Here is a 14,877-nt window from a genome sequence, read left to right as displayed (position 1 = left end):
ATTGGTGGTACTGGGACGAGGACACGCACAGGAAGCCTGGGTGGGGAGCTGCCACCGGAGGACTGGTGTGTGGAGGTGGCACAGGATGGGCTAGACCGTGAAAGCGTACTGGAGATCTTGAGAGCAGTACTGGCACAGGACTTGCAACGCTAGGGAGGTGCACAGGAGGCCTGGTGCGTGAGGCTGGCACCATCTTCACCAGCCGACTAACACGCAGCTCAGGACGAGTATGGAGCGCTGACCCAGGTGCCATCAATTCCCCGACACGCTCCGTCGGGCGAATATCATGCTTCATGCACCAACACAGCAACTCCCTCATTACTCTCTCCTCCAATTTCCCCATTAACTCCTTCACAGTCTCTGCTTCGCTCACCTCCAACACCGGCTCTGGTTCTGGTCTCCTCCTTGGCTCCTCACGATAAACAGGGAGAGATGGCTCAGGCCTGACTCCTGACTCTGCCACACTCTCCCTGGAGCCCCCCAAGACATTTTTGGGGCTGACTCTCGGGCTTCCAACCGCGTCGCCGTGCTGCCTCCTCATACCGGCGCCTCTCTGCTTTCGTCGCCTCCAGTTCTTCTTTGGGGCGGCGATATTCTCCAGGCTGATCCCAGGGTCCTTCTCCGAACAATTCGTCCTCCCATGTCCATTCCTCTCTTTGCTGCACCTGCCTGTTACCACGCCGCTTGGTCCTGTTGTGGTGGGTGATTCTGTAACGGCTTTCTTCTGTTGAAGGAGGAGCGGACCAAAATGCAGCGTGGTATTTTTGAGACATGTTTAATGAAGAACGAAAAAACACGAACAATACAAAACAACAAACGGAACGTGAAAACCTAAACAGTCCTATCTGGTGAAGACACAGAGACAGGAACAATCACCCAAGAAAACACTCAAAGAATATGGCTGCCTAAATATGGTTCCCAATCAGAGACAACGATAATCACCTGACTCTGATTGAGAACCGCCTCAGGCAGCCATAGACTATGCTATACACCCCACAAAACCCCAAGACGAAACACACCACAAATAACCCATGTCACACCCTGGCCTGACCGAATAAATGAAGAATAAACATAATATATTTCGACCAGAGCGTGACAATTATGGGATATTGTGATGTCATTATGGGGTATTGTGATGTCATTATGGGGTATTGTGATGTCATTATGGGGTACTGTGATGTCGTTATGGGGTATTGTGTGTAAATTGCTCATAAAACAAGTAATTTAATCCATTTTAGAATGAGGCTGTAAAGTAACTACAAATGGAAAAGGGGAAGGGGTCTGTATCCTTTCTGAATGCACTGTATATATTACAGTACTAACCTATATAGTACAGTACTAACCTATATATTACAGTACTAACATATATAGTACAGTACTAACATATATATTACAGTACTAACCTATATATTACAGTACTAACATATATAGTACAGTACTAACCTATATATTACAGTACTAACCTATATATTACAGTACTAACATATATAGTACAGTACTAACCTATATATTGCAGTACTGACCTATATAGTACAGTACTGACCTATATATTACAGTACTAACTGTACAGTACTAACCTATATATATTACAGTACTGGCCTATATATTACAGTACTAACCTATATATTACAGTACTAACCTATATAGTACAGTACTAACCTATATATTACAGTACTAACCTATATAGTACAGTACTGACCTATATAGTACAGTACTATCCTATATAGTACAGTACTAACCTATATATATAGTACTAACCTATATAGTACTATATAGTATAGTAGTAACCTATATAGTACAGTACTAACCAATATAGTACAGTACTATCCTATATAGTACTAACCTATATAGTACAGTAGTAACCTATATAGTACAGTACTAACCTATATAGTACAGTACTAACCTATATAGTACTAACCTATATAGTACAGTACTATCCTATATAGTACAGTACTAACCTATATAGTAACCTATATAGTACAGTACTAACCTATATAGTACAGTACTAACCTATATAGTACAGTAGTAACCTATATAGTACAGTAATAACCTATATAGTACAGTAACCTAACAGTACTAACCTATAGTACAGTACTAACCTATATAGTACAGTACTAACCTATATAGTACAGTACTAACCTATATATAATTAACCTATATAGTAGTAACCTATATAGTACTAACCTATATAGTACAGTACTAACCTATATAGTACAGTAATGACCTATATAGTACAGTAATGACATATAGTACAGTACTAACCTATATAGTACTGTACTATCCTATATAGTACAGTACTAACCTATATAGTATAGTACTAACCTATATAGTACTAACCTATATAGTACAGTACTAACCTATATAGTACAGTAATGACCTATATAGTACAGTACTAACCTATATAGTACTAACCTATATAGTACAGTAATGACCTATATAGTATAGTACTAACCTATATAGTACTAACCTATATAGTACAGTACTAACCTATATAGTACTAACCTATATAGTATAGTACTAACCTATATAGTACTAACCTATATAGTACAGTACTAACCTATATAGTACAGTAATGACCTATATAGTACAGTACTAACCTATATAGTACAGTACTAACATATATAGTACTGTACTATCATATATAGTACAGTACTAACCTATATAGTACTAACCTATATAGTACTAACCTATATAGTATAATACTAACCTATATAGTACTAACCTATATAGTACAGTACTAACCTATGTAGTACAGTAATGACCTATATAGTACAGTACTAACCTATATAGTACTGTACTAACCTATATAGTACAGTACTAACCTATATAGTACATTACTAACCTATATAGTACAGTAATAACCTATATAGTACAGTAATGACCTATATAGTACAGTACTAACCTATATAGTACTAACCTATATAGTACTAACCTATATAGTACAGTACTAACCTATATAGTACAGTACTAACCTATATAGTACTAACCTATATAGTATAGTACTAACCTTTATAGTACTAACCTATATAGTACAGTACTAACCTATATAGTACAGTAATGACCTATATAGTACAGTACTAACCTATATAGTACTGTACTATCCTATATAGTACAGTACTAACCTATATAGTACAGTACTAACCTATATAGTACTAACCTATATAGTACAGTACTAACCTATATAGTACAGTACTAACCTATATAGTACTAACCTATATAGTACAGTACTAACCTATATAGTACTAACCTATATAGTACAGTACTAACCTATATAGTACAGTAATGACCTATATAGTACAGTACTAACCTATATAGTACAGTACTAACCTATATAGTACAGTACTAACCTATATAGTACAGTACTAACCTATATAGTACTAACCTATATAGTACAGTACTAACCTATATAGTACTAACCTATATAGTACAGTAGTAACCTATATAGTACAGTAATAACCTATATATTACAGTACTAACCTATATAGTACAGTAATGACCTATATAGTACAGTACTAACCTATATAGTACTAACCTATATAGTACAGTAGTAACCTATATAGTACAGTAATAACCAATATATTACAGTACTAACCTATATAGTACAGTAATGACCTATATAGTACAGTACTAACCTATATAGTACAGTACTAACCTATATAGTACTAACCTATATAGTACAGTAGTAACCTATATAGTACAGTAATAACCAATATATTACAGTACTAACCTATATAGTACAGTAATGACCTATATAGTACAGTACTAACCTATATAGTACAGTACTAACCTATATAGTACTAACCTATATAGTACAGTACTAACCTATATAGTACAGTAGTAACCTATATAGTACAGTAGTAACATATATAGTACAGTAATAACCTATATAGTACAGTACTGACCTATATAGCACAGTACTGACCTATATAGTACAGTACTGACCTATATAGTACAGTACTAACCTATATAGTACAGTACTAACCTATATATTACAGTACTAGCCTATATAGTACAGTACTGACCTATATAGTACAGTACTATCCTATATAGTACAGTACTAACCTATATAGTACTAACCTATATAGTATAGTAGTAACCTATATAGTACAGTACTAACCTATATAGTACAGTACTATCCTATATAGTACAGTACTAACCTATATAGTACAGTACTGACCTATATATTACAGTACTAACCTATATAGTACAGTACTGACCTATATATTACAGTACTAACCTATATATTATAGTACTGACCTATATAGTACAGTACTATCCTATATAGTACAGTACTAACCTATATAGTACTAACCTATATAGTACAGTAGTAACCTATATAGTACAGTAGTAACCTATATAGTACAGTAGTAACCTATATAGTACAGTACTAACCTATATAGTACAGTACTAACCTATATAGTACTAACCTATATAGTATAGTAGTAACCTATATAGTACAGTAGTAACCTATATAGTACAGTACTAACCTAAATAGTACAATACTAACCTATATAGTACAGTAATGACCTATATAGTACAGTACTAACCTATATAGTACAGTACTATCCTATATAGTACAGTACTAACCTATATAGTACTAACCTATATAGTACAGTAGTAACCTATATAGTACAGTACTAACCTATATATTACAGTACTAACCTATATAGTACAGTACTGACCTATATAGTACAGTACTATCCTATATAGTACAGTACTATCCTATATAGTACAGTACTAACCTATATAGTACTAACCTATATAGTACAGTACTAACCTATATAGTACAGTAGTAACCTATATATTACAGTACTAACCTATATAGTACAGTAATGACCTATATAGTACAGCACTAACCTAAATAGTACAGTACTAACCTATATAATAACCTACCTGTTAAAATAAATGACTCAGACAGACAGGCAGACAGGTAGACAGACAGATAAACTGACAGACAGACAGACAGACAGACAGACAGACAGACAGACAGACAGACAGACAGACAGACAGTAGACAGGTAGACAGACCGGTAAACAGACAGGTCTTTGGTCAATATATTTTTTTATTACAGTAAATTAAATACATTTTAAAAATGCTTTTTTTTTCCTAAAACCATATTTGTGGGGTGATTCCCAATGTCGCCTTGTCTGATCCAGAACGACCCATAGGGTTGGCCCTAGTAGTGCAGTCTGATCCAGAACGACCCATAGGGTTGGCCCTAGTAGTGCAGTCTGATCCAGAACGACCCATAGGGTTGGCCCTAGTAGTGCAGTCTGATCCAGAACGACCCATAGGGTTGGTTCTAGTAGTGCAGTCTGATCCAGAACGACCCATAGGGTTGGCCCTAGTAGTGCAGTCTGATCCAGAACGACCCATAGGGTTGGCCCTAGTAGTGCAGTCTGATCCAGAACGACCCATAGGGTTGGTTCTAGTAGTGCAGTCTGATCCAGAACGACCCATAGGGTTGGTTCTAGTAGTGCAGTCTGATCCAGAACGACCCATAGGGTTGGCCCTAGTAGTGCAGTCTGATCCAGAACGACCCATAGGGTTGGTCCTAGTAGTGCAGTCTGATCCAGAACTACCCATAGGGTTGGCCCTAGTAGTGCAGTCTGATTCAGAACGACCCATAGGGTTGGTCCTAGTAGTGCAGTCTGATCCAGAACGACCCATAGGATTGGCCCTAGTAGTGCAGTCTGATCCAGAACGACCCATAGGGTTGGCCCTAGTAGTGCAGTCTGATCCAGAACGACCCATAGGGTTGGCCCTAGTAGTGCAGTCTGATCCAGAACGACCATAGGGTTGGCCCTAGTAGTGCAGTCTGATCCAGAACTACCCATAGGGTTGGCCCTAGTAGTGCAGTCTGATCCAGAACGACCCATAGGATTGGCCCTAGTAGTGCAGTCTGATCCAGAACGACCCATAGGGTTGGCCCTAGTAGTGCAGTCTGATCCAGAACGACCCATAGGGTTGGCCCTAGTAGTGCAGTCTGATCCAGAACGACCCATAGGGTTGGCCCTAGTAGTGCAGTCTGATCCAGAACGACCCATAGGGTTGGTTCTAGTAGTGCAGTCTGATCCAGAACTACCCATAGGGTTGGTTCTAGTAGTGCAGTCTGATCCAGAACGACCCATAGGGTTGGCCCTAGTAGTGCAGTCTGATCCAGAACGACCCATAGGGTTGGCCCTAGTAGTGCAGTCTGATCCAGAACGACCCATAGGATTGGCCCTAGTAGTGCAGTCTGATCCAGAACGACCCATAGGGTTGGCCCTAGTAGTGCAGTCTGATCCAGAACGACCCATAGGGTTGGCCCTAGTAGTGCAGTCTGATTCAGAACGACCCATAGGGTTGGTCCTAGCAGTGCAGTCTGATCCAGAACGACCCATAGGGTTGGCCCTAGTAGTGCAGTCTGATTCAGAACGACCCATAGGGTTGGACCTAGCAGTGCAGTCTGATCCACAACGACCCATAGGGTTGGCCCTAGCAGTGCAGTCTGATCCAGAACGACCCATAGGGTTGGCTCTAGTAGTGCAGTCTGATCCAGAACGACCCATAGGGTTGGCCCTAGTAGTGCAGTCTGATCCAGAACGACCCATAGGGTTGGTCCTAGTAGTGCAGTCTGATCCAGAACGACCCATAGGATTGGCCCTAGTAGTGCAGTCTGATCCAGAACGACCCATAGGGTTGGTCCTAGTAGTGCAGTCTGATCCACAACGACCCATAGGGTTGGCCCTAGTAGTGCAGTCTGATCCAGAACGACCCATAGGGTTGGTCCTAGTAGTGCAGTCTGATTCAGAACGACCCATAGGGTTGGTCCTAGTAGTGCAGTCTGATCCAGAACGACCCATAGGGTTGGTCCTAGTAGTGCAGTCTGATCCAGAACGACCCATAGGGTTGGTCCTAGTAGTGCAGTCTGATCCAGAACAACCCATAGGATTGGCCCTAGTAGTGCAGTCTGATCCAGAACGACCCATAGGGTTGGCCCTAGTAGTGCAGTCTGATCCAGAACGACCCATAGGGTTGGCCCTAGTAGTGCAGTCTGATCCAGAACGACCCATAGGGTTGGTCCTAGTAGTGCAGTCTGATCCAGAACGACCCATAGGGTTGGTCCTAGTAGTGCAGTCTGATCCAGAACGACCCATAGGGTTGGTCCTAGTAGTGCAGTCTGATCCAGAACGACCCATAGGGTTGGTCCTAGTAGTGCAGTCTGATCCAGAACGACCCATAGGGTTGGTTCTAGTAGTGCAGTCTGATCCAGAACGACCCATAGGGTTGGCCCTAGTAGTGCAGTCTGATCCAGAACGACCCATAGGGTTGGTCCTAGTAGTGCAGTCTGATCCAGAACGACCCATAGGGTTGGTCCTAGTAGTGCAGTCTGATCCAGAACGACCCATAGGGTTGGTCCTAGTAGTGCAGTCTGATCCAGAACGACCCATAGGGTTGGTCCTAGTAGTGCAGTCTGATCTAGATCCAGTGTGTGTGTGTGTGTGTGTGTGTGTGTGTTAAACTATTCTAGTATAATACAGATTACTATGTAAAAAGGTTAAATAGTGACAGTGTTCTACTCCCAAGCCAGACGCCATAACAACCCCATCTAACCGTAACCCATATCCTCTATAGTGGATCCTGTTTGATGTACAATGCCTTAGATTATATTCCACTGGACCAAGCGGGCAAAACAACAGGCCCCTTTCTGGCCCAAACAGCACCCTATTCCCTTCTCACCACTTTCCTCTGGGCTCATTGCACTATATAGGGAATAGAGAGTCATTTTGGATTCAATCATGTTCCACTTGGCTCAGTGGACTATATAGGGAATAGAGAGTCATTTGGGATTCAATCATGTTCCACTTGGCTCAGTGCACTATATAGGGAATAGAGAGTCATTTGGGATTCAGATCTGGTTCCTCTGGGCTCAGTGAACTATGTAGCGAATAGAGAGTCATTTGGGATACAGATCATGTTCCACTTGGCTCAGTGGACTATATAGGGAATAGAGAGTCATTTGGGATTCAATCATGTTCCACTTGGCTCAGTGGACTATATAGGGAATAGAGTAATTTGGGATTCAGATCTGGTTCCTATGGGCTCAGTGGACTATATAGGGAAGAGAGTCATTTGGGATTCAGACCATGTTCCACTTGGCTCAGTGGATTATATAGGGAATAGAGTCATTTGGGATTCAGATCTGATTCCTCTGGGCTCAGTGGACGACATGGGGAATAGAGAGTCATTTGGGATTCAGATCTGGTTCCTCTGGGCTCAGTGGACGACATGAGGAATAGAGAGTCATTTGGGATTCAGATCTGGTTTCTCTGGGCTCAGTGGACGGCATGAGGAATAGAGAGTCATTTGGGATTCAGATCTGGTTCCTCTGGGCTCAGTGGACGACATAGGGAACAGAGTCATTTAGGATTCAGATCTGGTACATTTTATTTAGAAGCAATTCACTATAAAAATAGTTTGTGATTCATATTTTGTTCCACACTGTTATTTGTTTCTCCACAGTCATATCAGCCCTGGTCTAAAGTCGGGCACTACATAGAAACTAGGGGTTAGACCGTATGGCCCTGGTCTAAAGTAGGGCACTACATAGAAACTAGGGGTTAGACCGTATGGCCCTGGTCTAAAGTAGGGCACTACATAGAAACTAGGGGTTAGACCGTATGGCCCTGGTCTAAAGTAGGGCACTACATAGAAACTAGGGGTTAGACCGTAGGGCCCTGGTCTAAAGTAGGGCACTACATAGGAACTAGGGGTTAGACCGTAGGGCCCTGGTCTAAAGTAGGGCACTACATAGGAACTAGGGGTTAGACCGTAGGGCCCTGGTCTAAAGTAGGGCACTACATAGGAACTAGGGGTTAGACCGTAGGGCCCTGGTCTAAAGTAGGGCACTACATAGAAACTAGGGGTTAGACCCTGGTCTAAAGTAGGGCACTACATAGGAACTAGGGCTTAGACCGTAGGGCCCTGGTCTAAAGTAGGGCACTACATAGGAACTAGGGGTTAGACCGTAGGGCCCTGGTCTAAAGTAGGGCACTACATAGGAACTAGGGCTTAGACCGTAGGGCCCTGGTCTAAAGTAGGGCACTACATAGGAACTAGGGGTTAGACCGTAGGGCCCTGGTCTAAAGTAGGGCACTACATAGAGACTAGAGGGCCATTTGGGACTCGTATATAATCACTACCTAATGTCTGTTTCTGTTTCTATTGGAAAACAATAGACATTAGAATACAGTGACAATCTCTCCATCATCACTCGGACACAGGTAACAAGGAGAGGAGAGGAGAAGAGAGGAGAGGATGAGAGGAGAGGAGAGGAGAGGAGAGGAGAGGAGAGGAGAGGAGAGGAGAGGAGAGGAGAGGATGAGAGGAGATAGGAGGGAGGAGAGGAAGAGAGGAAAGGAGATAGGAGTGAGGAGAGGAGGAGAGGATGAGAGGAGATAGGAGGGAGGAGAATAAGAGAGGAGAGGTGATAGGAGTGAGGAGAGGATGAGAGGAGATAGGAGGGAGGAGAGGAAGAGAGGAGAGGAGATAAGAGGGAGGAGAGGAAGAGAGGAGATAGGAAGGAGGAGAGGAAGAGAGGAGAGGAGATAGATGGGAGGAGAGGAAGAGAGAGGAGAGGACACACTGATTGTCCAATAAGGAAAGGGCTCATTGCACATGTGACTCCATCCACAGCTTGTGATTGGCTGTCGATAAACCAGTCTCTAAACTCTGATTGGTCGTTGAAGTTCTCGCTGATTGGACGACTCCCCGGAGTTACAGCCACGTAGGCCATTCCAAAGTCAGACGGCAGAGAAAGTGGAAACATGAACAAACGTTTACCAGCTACTAAAGGTGGGCTGATCATTATGACGTCATACACAGCAAGGTCACTTCCTGGTTACGGGACAACCCCAACAACAGGACGGATGGCTATGCTGTGGTTTTCCTGAGGCAGAAACCCACAGATCACATTTCTGTTGTTGTTGTTGTTTTTTGTTGTTGTTGATGACATCTGTTATTTATGATGGCGTCAAAATGCAGAGTCCACCTTTAAGTTAGGAACGGACAACAAACACAGAGTGGGCCATCCCAAATGGTGCCCTGTACACTATGTAGTGGACTGACTTCCCCCAGCACCCAATGGGCCCTGGGGAACTGACTAGGGTATAGGGGGACATTTGAGACACAGCAGAGAGAGAGAGAGAGAAATGTCTTTAGTCTGTTAGCGGTGACGAGGTCGCCTAGCAACTATTCTTGCTGCTGAAGTCCCCTGGCAAAGTGCAGAGTGACGGAGTTACGACAGATATCTTTCCTCTCCGTCATAGTCGTCTTCGTCATCTTCGTCATCGATCTGGTCGCTCAGGACGAAGGCATCATCTTCATCATCGTCATAGTCGTCGTCGGAGAAGAGAGAGTCTCCGCTGCCCTGGTCTCCAGATGATTCCAACACCGCCCCTACAGAACACAGGAACCAGGAAGGAACTACTGTTAAACACCACCCTACAGAACACAGGAACCAGGAAGGAACTACCGTTAAACACCAACCTCCAGAACACAGGAACCAGGAAGGAACTCAGGTTAAACACCACCCTACAGAACACAGGAACCAGGAAGGAACTACTGTTAAACACCACCCTACAGAACACAGGAACCAGGAAGGAACTACTGTTAAACACCACCCCTACAGAACACAGGAACCAGGAAGGAACTACTGTTAAACACCACCCCTACAGAACACAGGAACCAGGAAGGAACTACTGTTAAACACCACCCTACAGAACACAGGAACCAGGAAGGAACTACTGTTAAACACCACCCTACAGAACACAGGAACCAGGAAGGAACTACTGTTAAACACCACCCTACAGAACACAGGAACCAGGAAGGAACTCAGGTTAAACACCACCCCTACAGAACACAGGAACCAGGAAGGAACTCAGGTTAAACACCACCCTACAGAACACAGGAACCAGGAAGGAACTACTGTTAAACACCACCCTACAGAACACAGGAACCAGGAAGGAACTACTGTTAAACACCACCCTACAGAACACAGGAACCAGGAAGGAACTCAGGTTAAACACCACCCTACAGAACACAGGAACCAGGAAGGAACTACTGTTAAACACCACCCTACAGAACACAGGAACCAGGAAGGAACTCAGGTTAAACACCACCCTACAGAACACAGGAACCAGGAAGGAACTCAGGTTAAACACCACCCCTACAGAACACAGGAACCAGGAAGGAACTCAGGTTAAACACCACCCTACAGAACACAGGAACCAGGAAGGAACTCAGGTTAAACACCACCCTACAGAACACAGGAACCAGGAAGGAACTACTGTTGAACAACACCCTACAGAACACAGGAACCAGGAAGGAACTACTGTTAAACACCACCCTACAGAACACAGGAACCAGGAAGGAACTACTGTTAAACACCACCCTACAGAACACAGGAACCAGGAAGGAACTACTGTTAAACAACACCCTACAGAACACAGGAACCAGGAAGGAACTCAGGTTAAACACCACCCTACAGAACACAGGAACCAGGAAGGAACTACTGTTAAACACCACCCTACAGAACACAGGAACCAGGAAGGAACTACTGTTAAACACCACCCTACAGAACACAGGAACCAGGAAGGAACTACTGTTAAACACCACCCTACAGAACACAGGAACCAGGAAGGAACTACTGTTAAACAACACCCTACAGAACACAGGAACCAGGAAGGAACTCAGGTTAAACACCACCCTACAGAACACAGGAACCAGGAAGGAACTACTGTTAAACACCACCCTACAGAACACAGGAACCAGGAAGGAACTCAGGTTAAACACCACCCTACAGAACACAGGAACCAGGAAGGAACTACTGTTAAACACCACCCTACAGAACACAGGAACCAGGAAGGAACTACTGTTAAACACCACCCTACAGAACACAGGAACCAGGAAGGAACTCAGGTTAAACACCACCCTACAGAACACAGGAACCAGGAAGGAACTACTGTTAAACACCACCCCTACAGAACACAGGAACCAGGAAGGAACTACTGTTAAACACCACCCTACAGAACACAGGAACCAGGAAGGAACTACTGTTAAACACCACCCTACAGAACACAGGAACCAGGAAGGAACTCAGGTTAAACACCACCCTACAGAACACAGGAACCAGGAAGGAACTCAGGTTAAACACCACCCTACAGAACACAGGAACCAGGAAGGAACTCAGGTTAAACACCACCCTACAGAACACAGGAACCAGGAAGGAACTACTGTTAAACACCACCCTACAGAACACAGGAACCAGGAAGGAACTACTGTTAAACACCACCCTACAGAACACAGGAACCAGGAAGGAACTACTGTTAAACACCACCCTACAGAACACAGGAACCAGGAAGGAACTACTGTTAAACAACACCCTACAGAACACAGGAACCAGGAAGGAACTCAGGTTAAACACCACCCCTACAGAACACAGAAACCAGTTCTGTCCTTGAGCTGTTCTTGTTTGTTAATGTTCTGCTTTATGTTTCATTTTTTACTAATCAATTTCCAAAATAACCTAAATCAGGTGGTCAGTCGGTCAGCCAATCAAGTTACGGTCAACTTTTTTCGGCATCAAACCAATTAGTTAGTTGGAAATGATCCCCCCCCCCCCCCCAGAATGCTTAGCGCGGACCTACCACAGTCTGCTGCTCCGTGGGTCCGTGACCCTGCGACCTCGTTGCCATAGCGATCGACACACCAGCACTGTCCGCTGCTGCCGTGGCACTGGTGGGACCGGTAGTAGCCCTCTGCGTCACACACTGGCAGGTACTGACCTAGAGGTCAGAGGTTTAGAGGTCAAAGGTTATAGAGGTCAGGGGTTAGAGGTCAGGGGTCATAGAGAGATAGATGTTAGTGTGTACGTTGGAGACTCACCCGGTAGCTTCTCCGCAGCCTGTTTCTTGTTAATACCGGTCAGTTCAGACCAACAGGGGGAGTCTGGAGAGGAGAGACGGAACACATCAGGGGTGTATTCATTAGTGTACATCGTAGCGCAACAGTTTTGCAGCAGAAAACAAAAACAAGTGTTTCTTATTGGACAAGATCAGCTAAGTCCCTCCCTGTTTGAACCCATTTTGGGTCTGTTTGGTTCCGAGTGAATAAATCCCTGGACTATGATCACACTAATCATGACTGACCAGAAACACAGTTTATTAAATGTGCTTGTGTTTTTATAACTTGTTACATTTCTGCGTACGATCATTTCTTTCATTATGAGTCAAGTTTATAAAATGTCTGTACGCTCCCATGAATAAAGTTGTGTTGGTCAGAAATAAGCATGTTTCATTTATAAATCATGTAAAGTTGATAGTTTACTGTCTAGTTGAAGATTTATAAATCCCATTGTTGCTGTGGATTTGTAGCCTGGAGAAATCCAGTCTGTCATGTTTGGTAATGACACAGGGTACAAGCAGTGGAAGGTTAGCACAAAACAGGTTCTGCATTTCAGGCTAGTGGATTTAGTGGGACTTTAGTGTAAAAGACTACAGCCTGCCAGCACACTGAAAGACGACAACACCCAGCTAGCCAGCACACTGAACGATGACAACACCCAGCCAGCATACTGAAAGACTACAGCCAGCCAGCACACTGAACGACTACAGCCTGCCAGCACACTGAACGACTACAGCCCCAGCCAGCCAGTACACTGAAAGACTACAACACCCAGCCAGCCAGCACACTGAACGACTACAACACCCAGCCAGCACACTGAACGACGACAACACCCAGCCAGCACACTGAAAGACTACAACCCCAGCCAGCACACTGAAACACTACAACCCCAGCCAGCACACTGAAAGACTACAGCCAGCCAGCACACTGAACGACTACAGCCTGCCAGCACACTGAACGACTACAGCCCCAGCCAGCCAGTACACTGAAAGACTACAACACCCAGCCAGCCAGCACACTGAACGACGACAACACCCAGCCAGCACACTGAACGACGACAACACCCAGCCAGCACACTGAAACACTACAACCCCAGCCAGCACACTGAACGACGACAACACCCAGCCAGCACACTGAAAGACTACAACCCCAGCCAGCACACAGAAACACTACAACCCCAGCCAGCACACTGAAAGACTACAGCCAGCCAGCACACTGAAAGACTACAGCCAGCCAGCACACTGAACGATGACAACACCCAGCCAGCCAGCACACTGAAACACTACAACACCCAGCCAGCCAGCACACTGAAAGACTACAACCCCAGCCAGCACACTGAAAGACTACAACCCCTGACAGCCAGCACACTGAAAGACTACAACCCCTGACAGCCAGCACACTGAAACACTACAACCCCAGGCAGCACACTGAAAGACTAGAACCCCTGACAGCCAGCACACTGAAAGACTACAACCCCTGACAGCCAGCACACTGAAAGACTACAACCCCTGACAGCCAGCACACTGAACGACGACAACCCCTGACAGCCAGCACACTGAAAGACTACAACCCCTGACAGCCAGCACACTGAAAGACTACAACCCCAGGCAGCACACTGAAAGACTACAACCCCTGACAGCCAGCACACTGAAAGACTACAACCCCTGACAGCCAGCACACTGAAAGACTACAACCCCTGACAGCCAGCACACTGAAACACTACAACCCCAGGCAGCACACTGAAAGACTACAACCCCTGACAGCCAGCACACTGAAAGACTACAACCCCTGACAGCCAGCACACTGAAACATACCTAAATCTATACCATGGATCACCTGTCTATACCGTAGATCACCTGTCTATACTGTAGATCACCTGTCTATACTGTAGATCACCTGTCTATAATGTAGATCACCTGTCTATACCGTAGA

At 44.2% G+C, this 14,877-nt stretch overlaps 1 protein-coding gene across 1 annotated transcript in view; it reads right to left on the bottom strand.

Moving 5' to 3' along the window:
* Window positions 1–5,044: 5,044 nt before the first annotated feature.
* LOC135506638 (testican-1-like) overlaps window positions 5,045–14,877 on the bottom strand; it is a 52,740-nt gene continuing 42,907 nt past the window's right edge. Inside the window, exons 7-9 of the mRNA XM_064925954.1 lie at window positions 12,928–12,990; window positions 12,690–12,827; window positions 5,045–10,440 (exon numbers count right to left, since the gene is read on the bottom strand). Coding sequence (XP_064782026.1) covers window positions 10,280–10,440; window positions 12,690–12,827; window positions 12,928–12,990 — 362 coding nt within the window. The 3' untranslated portion in view covers window positions 5,045–10,279. The remainder of the gene's footprint in view (window positions 10,441–12,689; window positions 12,828–12,927; window positions 12,991–14,877) is intronic.

Source organism: Oncorhynchus masou, chromosome 20, assembly GCF_036934945.1.
Source record: "Oncorhynchus masou masou isolate Uvic2021 chromosome 20, UVic_Omas_1.1, whole genome shotgun sequence".
Lineage (NCBI taxonomy): Eukaryota > Metazoa > Chordata > Actinopteri > Salmoniformes > Salmonidae > Oncorhynchus > Oncorhynchus masou.
The sequence above is the reverse complement of the archived record's forward strand: the minus strand, read 5'-3'. Positions and strand labels throughout refer to the sequence as shown.